The sequence below is a fragment of the Aquarana catesbeiana genome, linkage group LG08 (genome assembly GCF_042186555.1).
Source record: "Aquarana catesbeiana isolate 2022-GZ linkage group LG08, ASM4218655v1, whole genome shotgun sequence".
Taxonomy (NCBI): domain Eukaryota; kingdom Metazoa; phylum Chordata; class Amphibia; order Anura; family Ranidae; genus Aquarana; species Aquarana catesbeiana.
In genome coordinates, this window is record NC_133331.1 from 159,291,932 (window position 1) to 159,307,541 (window position 15,610).

A 15,610-nucleotide genomic window follows, 5' to 3' on the forward strand; every position below is an offset into this window, starting at 1 on the left:
CTAAATTGTCCCTAGTATGTATGAATGTGAGTTAGGGACCTTAGATTGTAAGCTCCTTGAGGGTAGGAACTGATGTGAATGTACAATGTATATGTAAAGCGCTGCGTAAATTGACAGCGCTATACAAGTACCTGAAATAAATAATAAAATAAATAAATGGGAGTCTACGCCTCTTCCCGTCCCCACCGCGCTGTCTCCTCGGAAACACACAGCTCCCAGGAGAGAGCGGGGACCACTTGGGACGCGCAGTGCGACTCGCGCATGCGCAGTAGGGAACCAGGAAGTGAAGCCGCAACGCTTCACTTCCTGATTCCCTCACCTAGGATGGCGGCGGCAGCTGCCGAGAACCGAGCGGGTTCTCGGCGTCGCCTGCCGACATCGCTGGACCCTGGGACAGGTAAGTGACCATGTATTAAAAGTCAGCAGCTGCAGTATTTGTAGCTGCTGGCTTTTAATAGTTTTTTTTTTTTGGCGGTGTGGGTGGACCCCTGCTTTAATACATTACCAAGACAACTGGAAAATGTTATTCTGGAGAGAGCCATCTTTGCCTTTGGGCAAAACATGATGGTACTGTCTCAATACTCACCTTAAAGCTACTGTGTGTTCTTTGTCTTCAGTTAGGCTTGTTCCTGAGCTGGGGGTGGTTAGATCATCTCTATACTACATTTTTTTAACAATGGAACAGTGCACATAATTTATATAATACATATATTTGCGGTCTGTGCCCCCAGTAGGGAGATTTGTCCTCTCTCTATGTCCTGTTGACCACTGAATGTGAAAGTAAAAGAAAATCTCGAATTCTGGGTTGACATCAGCACAGTAAGAGGGGAAATCTTCCAATGGGGACACCCCTGGAATTCACTCACTTTGGATTTTCTCTCACTTCCCGTTTTAGTTATGGGACAGGAAGTGAAGTGAAGGGAAACACCCCCCCACCATCACAGATGGTAAAAAGAAAAAGCACAAACCTGACAGGGGTTAAAACCCTTTAATTTTTTTCCCTTTTGGTAAAATATGAAACTTTTGACTTTAGTTACACTTTAACCACTTCAATACCGGCCCATAGTCATGGCCGTCATATGATGTCCTGGGCTTCCCGGCCTTCTAGGGGGCGCGCGCCGCGTTGCTCGGGACCCGATGCGTGTGCCCAGTGGCTGCAATGTCCGCGGGGCACCCGTGATTGCCCGTTAACTGAGCAGGACCGTGAATCTGTGTGTGTAAACACACATATCCACGTCCTGTCAGGTGAGAGGAGACCGATCTGTGTTCCCAGTACAGAGGAACACCGATCAGTCTCCTCCCCTTGTGAGTCCCCATCCCCTACAGTTAGAATCACTCCCCTAGGAAACACATTTAACCTCTCATGTCCCCCTAGTGGTTAACCCCTTCCCTGCCTGTCACTTTTATACAGTAATCAATGCAATTTTATAGCATCGATCACTGTATAAATGTGAATGCTCCCAAAAATGTGTCAAAATGTCCGATGTGTCCGCCATAATGTCGCAGTCACGAAAAAAAAAAAAAAAAAAAAAAAAAAAAAAAAAAAAAAAATCGCAGATTGCCGCCATTACTAGTAAAAATAAATAAATAAAATTTTTTTTAAAATGCCATAAATCTATCCCGTATTTTGTAGACGCTATAACTTTTGCGCAAACCAATCAATATACGCTTATTGCGATTTTTTTTTTACCAAACATATGTAGAAGAATACGTATCGGCCTAAACTGAGGAAAAAATTTGTTTTTTTTTTAAATTGGGATATTTATCATAGCAAAAAGTATAAAATAGTGTTTTTTTTATTTTAAATTGTTGTGTTCTTTTGTTTATAGCGCAAAAAATAAAAACCGCAGAGGTGATCAAATACCACCAAAAGAAAGCTCTATTTGTGGGGAAAAAAGGACGTCAGTTTTGTTTGGGTACAGCGTCGCACGACTGTGAAATTGTTGTTTAAAGTGCGACAGCGCTGAAAACTAAAAATTGGTCTGGGAAGGAAGGGGGTGAAAATGCCCTGTATTGAAGCGGTTAAGGGTTGATGTCCAGATTATGATTTATAATTTGCGTGTAGTATGTCTACTTCTGAACATGTCTGCACTTTTTAAGATCCTTAACTAGCCTCTGTTGCACCTGCACCTGTGAACAGGGAACACAAAAAAAATGCTTTCTATGTGCCCTGTTCACACCATACATGTGTGGCGATGTGCAGAAAGCAATCTTTTCCGAAGGGTTATTACTATATATTACCAGAGCAAAGTGGGGCATATTTTTTTCCTCAAGAATCAGGTACACATTCTGAGCAAGGATGAAGTCTGGACAGAAATGTTATTTACTATGAGCTGGGCTTTGTAGATGTAGTTTCTGATTTTGGCAGCAAAGAACAGTAAACTTTGATCAGGGCAAAGGCTGTGGAAACAGTTTTCTTCTCAACGGGTTCATTACTTATTTTTTAATCCAACACTTCCTTACTTAATATTACCCTTACTTAAGGGAATGACAGTTTTCCATGCTAGGACTTTAAAAAACAAAACCATGAGGAATTCAATTTGATGGTTGAACCTGCTATACAAGAACCTGATACCCTAACTCAAGCTCATACCGAGCATCTGAGAGCTGAGGTTTCCTTGCCAACAGGTCTGCAATGTACATTACATGGAAAGTGAGAAAAAAGCATGTCACCTGCATTGCAACAAATCTATTCATACAACCTGCACTATTCTATTGATGAGCATGAAGAAAAGACCATAAGTAAAATCACTGGGTGGAGTTTTTTTTCATCTTATGTAGAAAACATTTAAGGGCTTGTTTAAACTTGATTGGGGGTACCCTATCACATTTGGCGGACAGTACTGCCTGCAATCCATTCAACCAAACAGGACCGCACTGCAACCATGCACAACGTGCGTAATTATCCAGTATTTAGAGGATTGCAAAACCCCCTCGCTGTCTGAAGAGCAATCTGAACACAGATCGTGCTTCAAACAGCAAGGCAAATGTAAATGAGGCCCAAGTAGAAAATATAGCAATGACATGAACAGACTTGTATGCAATTGTACACCAGTGTACATAAATACATTTATGTATAAATCTAAATATTGTGCAGTTTCAGATGATTAAAAAAAAAAGTGCTAAAATCAAAGCCTACAGCAACTTTCACACCTTTGAGGTTCATACTTTGGGCGATATTGTGCATTGCTTTAGGGCAGCCTATTGCTTTGAATGGGTTCTGTAGCACATTAAAACACAACAAAAAACAGTATGCAGACTTTTTTTTTTTGGAAGGTTAGCATACCACAATACACAGTACTTTGCTACCCTGTGTTGTGGACCTCCATAACAGGTATGTTGGCCAGATGCGTTGAGCTGCCATTAAAGTTGAACTCAAGGAATTCAGTCACTGTGTACAATGTGCTGAATCACTAAGGATTAGGGCCAATGAGGTACATGCCACCTCATGGACTTCTTTTAATTTACAATTTGGCTTTTTTACTGAGCACTGGGAACGTAGCGGTCTCTACAGTTTTGGCACTGCAGTGTTGCATGCAGCTGCTGTGCCCACCCCTCCCTTCCACCAGTCCAATAACAGTGCTTTGTATTATGTGAACTTATTCACACACACAAAAAAAAAAAAGTCTTCTGCAAATGAACAGTGGAGAGTAGAGGTGAGGGCAGACCTGCTTCTGTATGAGAGCAACGTTTCTCCTGCCAGGGCCCTGGGAGTGCAGCAATAGCTCCATAAAATGGTCAGTTGTAAAAAAAAAAAAAAAAAAAAAAAAAAAAAAAAAGAAGAGAAGTCTACTAGGTGGCAAGCATCTTGTTGAACTGTTGAACTTAACTCATAGTATGCCATCACACTTTACAAAGTGACTGAATTCCTGGAGCTCAGCTTTAAGAATTAATAGCACTGCAACACAACTGTGTAACATACTGTGAACAGAGTGTTAAACATACAATCCCAGAACTGATCTTAACCTTTATTTTCAAGCACTTCTTCAAAACATCATTCACTACAGTAGGCAAAACAAAAAAGGAGAAGAGTACAAGTTATCCATTGCTGGAATGTGCAGTACTAACATAGCACAATCAGTCTACCCACATGCATCGTCAGTATAGGCAATGGGTCCAATATGAAAATGTGGAGAAAAGCAGAGTGAAGATGTTAAAAACAACATTTAATCAGATAACTGTCTTTTTTTCAAACTGCAGCATCTGATCTTTACAGTGGCTGGAAGAGTACCACCTATCTGCCATGGCTGAAAGATCAAGCGAGAAGTTTGCTGCAACTATAATTGTTAATGAACTAGAACTACATATACACAAACCGCGTCAGAAAAAAGTAGTAATGAAATCAGAACATGTTAAAAGGAAACAGAAAATGAATTGCAATATATTTAAAGTAAATATAAAAAAAGAGGAAACAGAATGAGATACAGAGAAAGAACAAAAAGATCAATAAAAAATGACGATTCAAGAAACACAACACCAATGACAAAAACTACAAAAATCATGCAACCTTGGAAAGAAAGAAATGGAAATGTTACAATACCTTTTTCATGCTGGTCCCAACATAACTTTTTGCTTCCTCTTTAAATTGTGGCAATCTGCAATAAAAATTCATGAGATAATGCATATACTATACATGCATAAAATATAATTATATGCAGATGGGTATGTTTATAACGTCACACAACTTTTAAACGGGTTTCGCACATTTTTCCCAGTAGAATCCAATTAGAAAATATGTGAATTTTGGGTAAAGGTAATGTGAATCTTGTGTGAAAACATTTATAAAACAGATCCTCTATAGTTCTTTTCCGTGCTTCAATCACTGCTAATTAAAAACCCATCTAAAGGGGAAATAGAGAAATATCAGATTCTAGCAATGTCAGCCTGGCATTTTGCATGAGTGAGAACACCACTTAAATTATGAGTTGGAGCTTGTGGTCGTGACACCCAGAGATAATTGAGTTTTGAAGGTCAGTGTTTTGCAGTTGCAATTTAAAATTTTCACCTGCCTGATTTGTAATGACATATAATTAAAGCAAAACATGATTTCCTGAATGTCAGATATAATTTATTTAGTTTCCCAGTTCCTATCATAACAAAAAGGAACTATTAGTACTTCACTATCAATTGCACAACATATATGGAGAACCTAATGCATGCTGGGCCAAGCAAGACAAACTGAATAGTAGTAAAAGTGTAGCCGGGGAAGGTAGCCATTTTTTTGCACCCAATTAGTGTTACGTTTATCAAAAGATGCTAGTGACATCACTATGGCATGACACAGTTCTATAGCAATGTCAGTCTCTCCTAATGTAAGGGTGCAGTCAACAACTGGATGTCACCCATTGTGTATAGTTGGAAAAACACTTTAAAAGACAGAGGCTAAAGCTTGCCACACACACACATAGCAAAATCCAACAGATTCCTCCATACACGGTACATAGTATAGATGGATGAATTTCCAGCTGCCACAAAAAGTACATTTTAGCTGGTTCCTGAAGATTTGCTCAGTGTACGACCAGCTTTAGTGTGCCTGGAATAAACAGTTAACTCCAATGAATGGATTGAAAGCAAATACTATACAAAATTAAACATGGCCATAGATGAACTGAAATTCACCCGGTCTTTTCAATAGATCTAAGGCCGTTCCCACTTGACAGACGTCAATCTAACGATCAACATTTGTCAAATGGGACTGTTGGAAAACTTTCATTTGACCACGGCAGTGAAGGAAACCTACTGTCAGAATACAATAGCACAGTGGTGAGGCTTCCTCCTATCCACCTCGCTTGGGTGGATGAGAGGATTTGATTTTTTTGATCAGCATCTTGCAGATGAAAAAAAAAAAAAAACAAATCTATGGCCAGCCTAAGATATGCAGTAAATGCTTTGGAGTTAAAAAAAAAAAAAAAGAAGGGCTACTCAATTTACTCCAACCTTTTTTGGTGGAAAAAAATTGCTTTCTGAAGCTTTTGCTATGTAACTTTTGCTATATCCTTATATTCCAGCTTCCAAGGCAGGCATAGGTCTGACTGGCAGCTGTGACAATCTTCTTGGTACTGGCATCTTGATAAATCAGGGGTTTTAAACATGAGAAACAATGAACATACATGGGGTTTTTTTGGGGAATGTCTCTGATGTATTACAAAGAGGTATTTAAAAGGAGTTCCAACATCATGAACAGACGTAATGAGGGTGGCCTGGTGTAGAACAACTGTGCCTAAAAGAAAAACTATAGTCCTAGGCGGGTAGGCTGTCCTTGTAAACTATTCAATTAATAATAACTCTTATCAGCGGGTTTTAAACTCATGAGAGCGAATATGAAATGCCTTGTAATAGGGCGGCAGAACCTGAATCTTGGGAGAAAATCTACCAAATACTTTGTTTTGATGGGTTCCAAAAAATTCTGGTATATTTTCTCAAAAGCCCAAATATAAATCACGTTCCATTTGTATGTGTGTGTGTATATTATATTTATATATATATATATATATATATATATATATATATATAAATATAAAAGTTAAGTGAGCACCAAATAAAAATGTTGTGTGTCCAATGCCACTAACATGACTGTATTGTTGTACTCTGTCCTCTGAGATACCAGCTTTATTATTCACAAAGTAGTAAGTTGACAATTCACGTGTACGGTATAGATGGCCGGCGTGATGCAGCTGGTGACTGTTTAGTTTGCTGGGTCACGCAAGATGCCACATAAAGCTTTGCTTAACAAATTTCTAATGACCGGTTGACAGCCACGCAAATTTTTCTATGTATAACATATCGACCTAGCAGACTCTCCTTTTCCTAAAAGAACCACTTGTTTTTTTTTTTAACAGGTTATGTAAGCAACATAATAGGGCCTTAAAACTATAACAGTGTTGTGTACATCGTGATGACAATATGAAAATACAAAGGGATTTCAGTACATCATCTTTAAAGACCTATTATTAAAAGAGACACAGAGACTTTGCCCATTCAGGGCAGGATGGCAATGTCTCCTGATAGCCCAACTTCTTAAAAAGGTTTACTCATTGATCACATTCCCTAGCCCAATGTTTCTCAACTCCAGTCCTCAAGTACCCCCCCAACAGGTCATGTTTTCAGGATTTCCCTCAGATGAAACAGCTGTGGTCATAACTAAGGCAGTGAAACTGATCAAGTCACCTGTGCAAAATAATGGAAGTGGCTAATTATTTATGGTTTAAAATTCACAGTTCACAAATTAAAAAAGATGTACTTTGACATCATTTTATGGGACTTAACCATCTGGAGATGAGCCGCCAAACAATGAACTTGTAGTTAACAGCATATCCTCAAGGTCCTCGGACTATTATATTTATCTTTTTTTTGTCCACTCTCCAGAAAGACTACTGCCACATCCTGCCCTGTGGACCCCAAATAAGTATAGAATATGTCAGTCCTCAGGGGGCCGTGTCAGCAAGGCACAGGCAAACACAAGAGGGTTTACCTTGAGAAGAGCAGCTGCACCATGTCGACAAGAGTATGCTCTGCAGATTTTCTCAATAACTCTGCGAAGACAAAAACAAATAACACAGGTGTCATTACGTGGTGTGATATTATCAAGAGGCTTCAGCAAGCAGTCTCCCCTCCATTCCTTGTTTACAAAGGATTACAGCAAATTTATTAAAACCAGGCCCAGTCCTCAACCCCTGGTCTAGTAGTGCTCCATTGCCAGGAAACACTAGATGGTGCTGTGGAGCTTATTATGTAGAACAGAGAAATACATCAAAAACAAAAAAAAACAGGCTCACATACACAGCATTCAAAATCTCAGTGTTGGAGAACTCATGTAAGAATTAGCTATAATGCACTCAAACCTTTACTAACTACTACTATTTGATGTGCAGTTGTGAAACGACGATAGGAACATGAACTATATTATTATTGTATTATTGTTATTATACAGGATTAATATAGCGCCAATAGTTTGCACAACCCTTTATAATATATATGGGGACAGTACTATTACAATACAGAAGGAATAGGAGGCCCTGCTCATTGGGCTTACAATCTAATGGAGTAATCTAAAGTAACAATTTCCTTTTATTAAAGCAGGGATGTCTATTTATACAAATAATATCTGTAGGCTATTAGAATCATAACATTACCACACTGTGCTTATATTTTTTTTTAATGTGTATGCAAAGGGCCTTGAAAATCACTGTAGTGGGAAGTACTCTTTGCGGTTCAAGTAGGGGTTCCTGGCAAAGCAAGGTTTGAGCCAATCTACTTGTGGAATAAATTAGCCTTCTTTCACTGTACGTGCGCTAAAGCAAGCAAAGCTCTGAGCCCTAAGCTTAACTGTAAGCCTCACTTCCTGCACACCTATGTAGGTTGAACAGTTTTATAGGGCTCTCTCTCATTTCTGTTCCTTTAAATGCAATACAGACATCACACAAATCAGGCTGAATGTGCAACTTACCACTCAGCCTCATCTCAAAACAAATGCGGAAACAGGACTGCATAATTTCACAGACAGACTCATTGGTGAGATGTGCTCCTACTGGCGTAAGTAGCAATGTGCGTAGGACCTTTAAAAAAAAAAAAAAAAAAAAAAAGCAAGATATAAAGTAAACAAAGTGTCCTAAATATTCCATCGAAAACTGTTTAAACTATAGGAAAATTCAGAGATGTTATCAGCGTTTTCTAACACTAAAATAGAAGCTAAGTCAACGTCAAACATACTGTATATAGGGAGAGCGGATTTAGAGCTTAGCTATTATTTTCTGATTAGACAAGTCAACATGTTCCTCATAGTAAACAGATAGCCTACGCCTCCTCCTCTTTAAATTACGCTGATGAAGTTCAGCATCCTTTGCACTGCCGATTCCCCACTCAGTCCTTCATAGGGACTTCTCCTGATACATCTTGACAAATGCCTGAAATCAATTAATTGAAGCGTTTAATTATCTTTTATTTGAAAAAGCTTTTACTTCAGGTACATGAGCCCCGTGTTTAAAAATAACATTAGGCGCAAAGCTCTAGCAGAGTCAAAACATGGTCCGCGTCTCTGTGTAACAGGATACAAAGAGCTTAAGCAATTCATCTAATTGCCCCCTGGATAAGGACAGGGGGATGCGGTCCCTTCTCTCTCGAGTTACCTGTAGGATTTTCATCAGCACAACTTCATCGCTTGCTGGGTCTGTGCCAACAAAGCGGGCATGTGTAACTGCATCTGCCATGTTCTCGATTCCTTCAGCAGTACCATCATGGACCGGATCTGAAGTAGAAAAAAGAAAATGTAGTCTTTTAATGTGTGGAGAGAAGCAGCAGCTTTGGGTATACAAGCTAAGCAATAAATGCCATATATTCCAATTGTAAAATATTGCTTAAAATATACAAGGCCACTGATCAATATAAAGTGTTGCCTTGGCACTTTTAACTGCTGTATGAAACCTAACAAAAATGTGTTATAATATGTTAAAAAGTAAATGTTGCATGAAAAGGACTTGTATAGAAAATAAAGAAAATAAATGTAATTATTTAAAAAAAGTAAACTCTAATGGGTTTTACTTCTTTTGTTCCCTGCAAAAGTAAAAGCATAATGGGCTAGTATCACATACTAGCCCATTATGTGCCACTTACCTACAAACGAAGCCAGCGATGTCCCCGCTGGTGGCCTTGTCCATCTCCACCCCTCTTCCTTCCGGGGTCGAAGACTCCGGCTCTGTGACTGGCCGAAGTCGCCAGACACCACTCCTGCGCATGCGCACAGGAGATGACAGTCACAGCACGGGCCCTTTAGAATTGGCATGATAGTGCCCTTTCTTCAGTGCGCATGCGCCGATGATGTTGGCGTAAGCGTATATGGTAAATATCTCCTAAACCGTGCAGGTTTAGGAGATATTTCCAGTAACTACAGGTAAGCCTTATTATAGGCTTACCTGTAGGTAAAAGTGGTGTGTAAGGGTTTACAACCACTTTAACCACTTGCCTACCAGGCACTAACACCCCCTTCCTGCCCAGGCCATTTTTCAGCTTTCGGCGCTGTAGAACTTTGAATGACAATTGCGTGGTCATGCTACACTGTACCCAAACAAATTTTTCATCATTTTCTTCACACAAATAGAGCTTTCTTTTGGTGGCATTTAATCACTGCTGAGTTTTTTATTTTTTACAAAATAAATGAAAAATAAATGTTTTTTACTTTTTTTCTGTCAGTAAATTTTGTATCCAAGTAATTATTCGCCTTCACTGATGTGTGCTGATGAGGCAGCACTGATAGCCTGAACTGGTGGACATCGATGAGGTGGCACTTATGGGCACTGATGAGGAGGCACTAATATGCTGCACTTATGGGCACTGATATGTGGCACGGATGGGCACTAATAGGCGTCACTGGTGAGGACGGATAGGCGGCACAGATAGGCGGTACATATGGGCAATGATGGCCGACACTGACGGGCATTGATGGACAGCAGTGATGGGCAGCACTGATTGGAATGGCTAATGGGCACTGATTGGTGGCACTTGTGGGCAGTGGTGGGCACTGATTGCTGCCACTGGTGGGCACTGTATTGTGACACTATATTTCTTTATTGTAATCAGGGCACTGATCTGTCGGTGTGAGGCGAGGAGAGCCAATTACCGGCACTTCATTGTTTACATGTGACCGGCTGTGATTGGACACAGCCAATCACATGGTTAAAGAGCCGCAGACTTGGCTCTTTACACAGATTGGGGTCGCGCCGAGTCCTAGCAACACAGCGTGGCTGCGATCGTCGCGCGCCCCTGCGAGAGCGGCCGCTCTGGGACGCCATCATATGACGTTGTCCCAGAACAAGAGCTGCACCGCCCTGCCGTCATATGACAGTGAGCGGGCAGCAAGCAGCTAAGAATACTGAAGAAAACAGAGTGGTTGCAGTCAGTCTTTGTTTTTTGGCTCCACTTAACTGTTTAACTGAATCATCAGCACAAGGGACATAACTTCTGGTCAGGAGGCTATGTCCCTTGTTTTGATGCCCCTTCTATCCATCTACTGAAATCCTCCATGGCCCCCCATTCCCATAATTTTTCTGATGCAACAGGGGTTAAAGTATAACTAAAGGCAAAACTTTTTTTTAAAGTTTTGGATAGAGTGGAGATGGATTAGAACACCTGTCAGTTTTTATTGCCGTCTGTGCCCCCTGTTAAAGGGATTCCCCTCTCTACTTGTTTAGCATGATCACTGAAAGTAAAAGAAAATCCCAAATTTTAGGTTGTCCCCAGAAAAGTAAACTGAAATCTTTTAATGGGGACGCTGCTAGTTCTGGTGACTTGTGGGCCCCAGAGTGTTGCCTTCATTTTCAGTTATTTCCTCTCACTTTCTGTTTGGCTATGGGACAGGAAGTGAAAGGAAATCTCCGCAATGGGACGCAGATGGAAAAAATAAATAAATATCTGACAGGGGTTATAACCCTTCCTTGCTTTATCCAAAATAAAAAGTTTGGCCTATAGTTCTACCTTGATAGAACAGTTGTCACAGTCTCTCATCAAGAGCACCCAACTATGCCTGGCCTTTCTGCACAACTCCTTTCTTCATTATACACTACAGCTTCAAAAAAGGAGACAGGACCTTCGAATGGAGGGGGTGGACCTATCATTCTTCTCCTCCATTAATAGCTTTCCATATATAGAAGCTGTATTACAGCTTCTATGAATGGCCAAACTGGGCAAAAAGGGCGTGCATACTCTGGCACTCTTGATAAGAGCTTATTTCTCTTAATTCCCGGCTACACTGGAAGATGGAGGAGGGTTTCCGCTAAAAGAAGCAGCATCAGCACTGACTAATTTAGGTGTCTTGTGCTGATTTTTATGTTTTCTTTTTTTTGCATGCACTTTGGCTTTAAAAAATATGAAGCTCGATTGGCTGTTTAATGCCAAAATAATGGAAACACAGAAAGGAGTGCTGGAGCAAAACTGAATAAAAGTATCCAATAAATTTTAAACTGCTGATTAAAAAAAAAAAAAAAAAAAAAAAAAAAAAAGGCATATAAAAACAGGCAACACATTACAGGGGCTACACCATTTTCCTTCATCAGGGCTTAACACAGGGTAAAACTTGGATGGAAAGGGACATCACAAATCTAAATTTTAACCAACATTGAACTCTCCACATGGAGTAACAACTTAAAAGTTCTTGATCAGCAACTGCTGTCAAGTTGTTACTCCATGTAGACAGCGGTGCATATTGAAGACCAATAGAGAGTGAAGTTTTTCTCTGACTACACGTGCAAGTCTAAAAGTTCCCAGCGCCTCTGAGTATGTTGTTCTGGTTGTTATGGCCATCATTCACACTGTGTCCTATGCAGAAACAATTAACATATAACTCAATAGGCATAAAAAAAAAAATGGTTTAAAAGAGCATTATTTCTAAATGCTGATAGATTATCCTACTTGCATGTAAGGTGATGGCACTTGAAAACTCTGCGATTTCCTCAGTTTAAAAAGTCAGGAAGGTGTTTATATACCAAGTGCAGATGAAAACATTGGGCTAGAGGCAGGTTAAAGTGAATGTAAACCCAGCATCTATTTTTAGTATGTTTGGCATTCTGCCTCACTCAGCCCTGTTTTCTAAAGCAAATATTTTTTTCTAAATCTGTTGCAAAATTTCTTAACTGAAGATTGTGCTAGTAACAGCACTTCCTGTCCCAAACAGACAACGCTAGGCCACTGGCTCTCAATTAGAAGCAGAATTGACAGTTGGCCGTGTGCTTCACTTCATTTGGCCACTGAGCTGCCTATCACGTCTGTGGCAGCTCAACTGCCAAATGAAGAAATTTGCACAGAAGGCTGAACGTAATGCTGCTAATTGGGAGCTAGTGGTTATTGTAACAACTTAATAAAAAAATAAATAAATAAACTTGCGAAAACTGTAAACAGTACAGCACTATGTTAATTATACTTAAATAGATTTGGGGTTTACATACACTAAAGGATTTACTTGAGGGGAACTACATTAAGCCCCCCCCCCCCCCAAACTTTATATATTTTCTGTAACTAGAGGACCTGTAGAATAAAATGGTGACAGATGCATTTTTATACCACACCATATTTGTGCAACTGTTTATCAAACGCATATTTTTAGGGGAAATAAAATACACTATAAATTAATTTTGGTTATACACAAACACAATATTATACCCATTGTTTTGGTAAAATAAAATATATTGGGTTGTGTTGAGTAAATAGATATCAAACACGTCAAGCCTTAAAATGTGCTTGCCCCTGAAATGGCAAAAAACTTCAGTATCCAAAATGGTCCATGGGTGACGCTTTAAAAGCCTTTGCAAGCTACCGGTTTAGAGTTTTACTGTAAATTTTGGCCCTAGAATTATTGTTCTTGCTCTGATGTTCATTGCGATACCTCACATGTACAGCACAATACACCATCTTTTAATGTCAATTTTTTTTTTTTTTTCGATTTCTAATTAACTTTATTGCTATCGCTAGGAGGCCAATGAGCCCCCTATGTATTTAGCAGTGGGCAGGTGCTAAGTCCTCTTAATAGAGACATCAGGGGTCTCTATTAGATACCCAATGTCTCCCCTGCACTCCATTGCAGCTAATCAAGCACAAATTGTGCCCGCTTAACTGCTACTCTGGCTATGGTGGCCAGGGAACGACAGCTGTCAACCTGAAAGTCACATAATACACATTCATTTCAGGATCATTCATTGCAAAGATCAGGGAAAGATGTTCTCCCCACGAACCACAAATTGGAGCAGTTTTATTGCGGTCCTGGGCTCCCCGGAGGAACAGAAGAGCTTGGGAACCACCGTAGCCAGTACAGTGAAAGTGATTGGACAATCACTAGTGGAGAAGGATCTGGGGATTTTGGTAGATCATAAGCTTAATAGCATGTAATGCTAATGGGATCAGGAAGGAATTTTTTTCCCCTGCTGTAGTAAATTGGATCATGCTTTGCTAGTGTTTTTCACCTTCCTCTGGAGCAACTATGGGTGAAGGAGTTTTATATGGGATTGTATGATTTATTTATTATTGGTTGAACTAGATGGACTTGTGTCTTTTTTCAACCTCCATATGGAAGTATGTAATTATACAGAGGTTCATGAAAAAAAGAATCTCTGGCTTAAACAGACACCACTAAGCTCAAGCTGCAGGAGCAATCAAGAGCTTGTTTTTTAAATCCCTTGTATACCAGGCAGTTACACCCCTTGTCTATCAAGTTACATTAACATTAAATAGCAGGCACCAGAGGGCAGCAATGTCTCATATGCCCAACTATTGTTTCCTATAATGTTGGGTAGGGTCAACAACCAGCAGTAAAAGCATTGGAAGAGGGAGGTGGCATACCAGTCAGTTTCTTTAGAAAGTAAAAATAATATTTGCATATACTGAATATGTATTTTTGCTTCAAGCAGTCCAGGTTGCTCAAAAATAAAAAAGGTACATGTTGGAAATGGAGTGTATGGATAATGGTTTAGGTTAAAGGGTTAGTATAAAAATGCATACTTAGGTGTGAAATACTTTTTTGGGAGTACAGAACGGAACATGGGATCTTAGTCATAAACATAAGTTCTAGGCAGCTATTGTCAGGTGATAGCACATTGTCATAATACATTGTAGGGACATCCCTTCTATAACGTCTTCCACTCTCAGCTAACCTCATTTTTAAAGCAAGCAACTGGGCAATAAAAATAAAAAAAAAAATTAAAAAACACAGAGAGGGAGTAGAGTATAGATTTTACAGGTAAGAGAAAAATCACATCTTCCTAATGTAATAGTACTGGACACAGGTTCTTCATCACAACCATGGGAGTTTCCAAAGTAGTTCAACTGAGGGGTGGGCAGCACAGCAAAAACTGCTAACCAGCCCACAAAGCAACAGCATAAGGAAAGGCTTGCCAGAACGCATGGTACAGCTTGCAGCACCTTATGCCTGAAATTGGTATCAGAGGAGGTCCAAGCATCCCCCTGGTAAAAAACAAAAAAACGAACTGGAGCCTTGAAAATTAAACAAGTCTGTGAAGAACTATCTGGTAGCGTGTACCTAGAAAGGGGAAAATAAAGATAGGGAGGGTGGAGATGTAGGATAAAGGGTCTATAAAGAAAATAATCTATTAAAAATACATAAAAATGCATGCTATACAATAACCAGAATGGTGTCGAAATGTGTAGAGAAAGGACAAGGGAGGAAAGAAAAGGGAAGGTAGGAGGAAGGGGTAGAGGGGGAGGGAGGGAAAAGCAAAGAAGGGGGAAGAGAGGAGGGGGTGGTGCAGTAGAGAAGACTAAAGGGAACCAGGGAGGAGGAAGAGAGGGAAAGTATGAGGGGGGGGGGGGGGGGGGGGCGGTTGATGGGGGAGGACAGAAAAGGAGTGCCAAAAAGGGATAGGGAGAACCAAGGTAATGGTGAGCCCGTGGCAATAGGTAAAGATACACCACACACAGCAGTAACCTATATATAATAATAAACTCGCCATACTAAGAACATACTTATAGAAGAGATTACTGGGGCTGGATGTAATGAAGGGCGGAAAGAGCTTGAATGAGTAGGTATACCGTTCTGATTGGCTTTCCAATTTGCAGGAGCCACTAAAAATTGCGGACACAGGTGACTAGTCAGTCTACATGTGCCATGGAGAAG

The 15,610-nt window shown here is 40.0% G+C and overlaps 1 protein-coding gene across 8 annotated transcripts in view; it reads right to left on the reverse strand.

Moving 5' to 3' along the window:
- GBF1 (golgi brefeldin A resistant guanine nucleotide exchange factor 1) overlaps nucleotides 1-15,610 on the reverse strand; it is a 385,214-nt gene that overhangs the window by 193,962 nt on the left and 175,642 nt on the right. For all 8 annotated transcript variants that reach the window (XM_073596625.1, XM_073596624.1, XM_073596623.1 and 5 more), the window contains exons 5-8: nucleotides 9,126-9,244; nucleotides 8,447-8,555; nucleotides 7,472-7,532; nucleotides 4,541-4,595 (exon numbers count right to left, since the gene is read on the reverse strand). In XM_073596625.1, coding sequence (XP_073452726.1) covers nucleotides 4,541-4,595; nucleotides 7,472-7,532; nucleotides 8,447-8,555; nucleotides 9,126-9,244 — 344 coding nt within the window. The remainder of the gene's footprint in view (nucleotides 1-4,540; nucleotides 4,596-7,471; nucleotides 7,533-8,446; nucleotides 8,556-9,125; nucleotides 9,245-15,610) is intronic.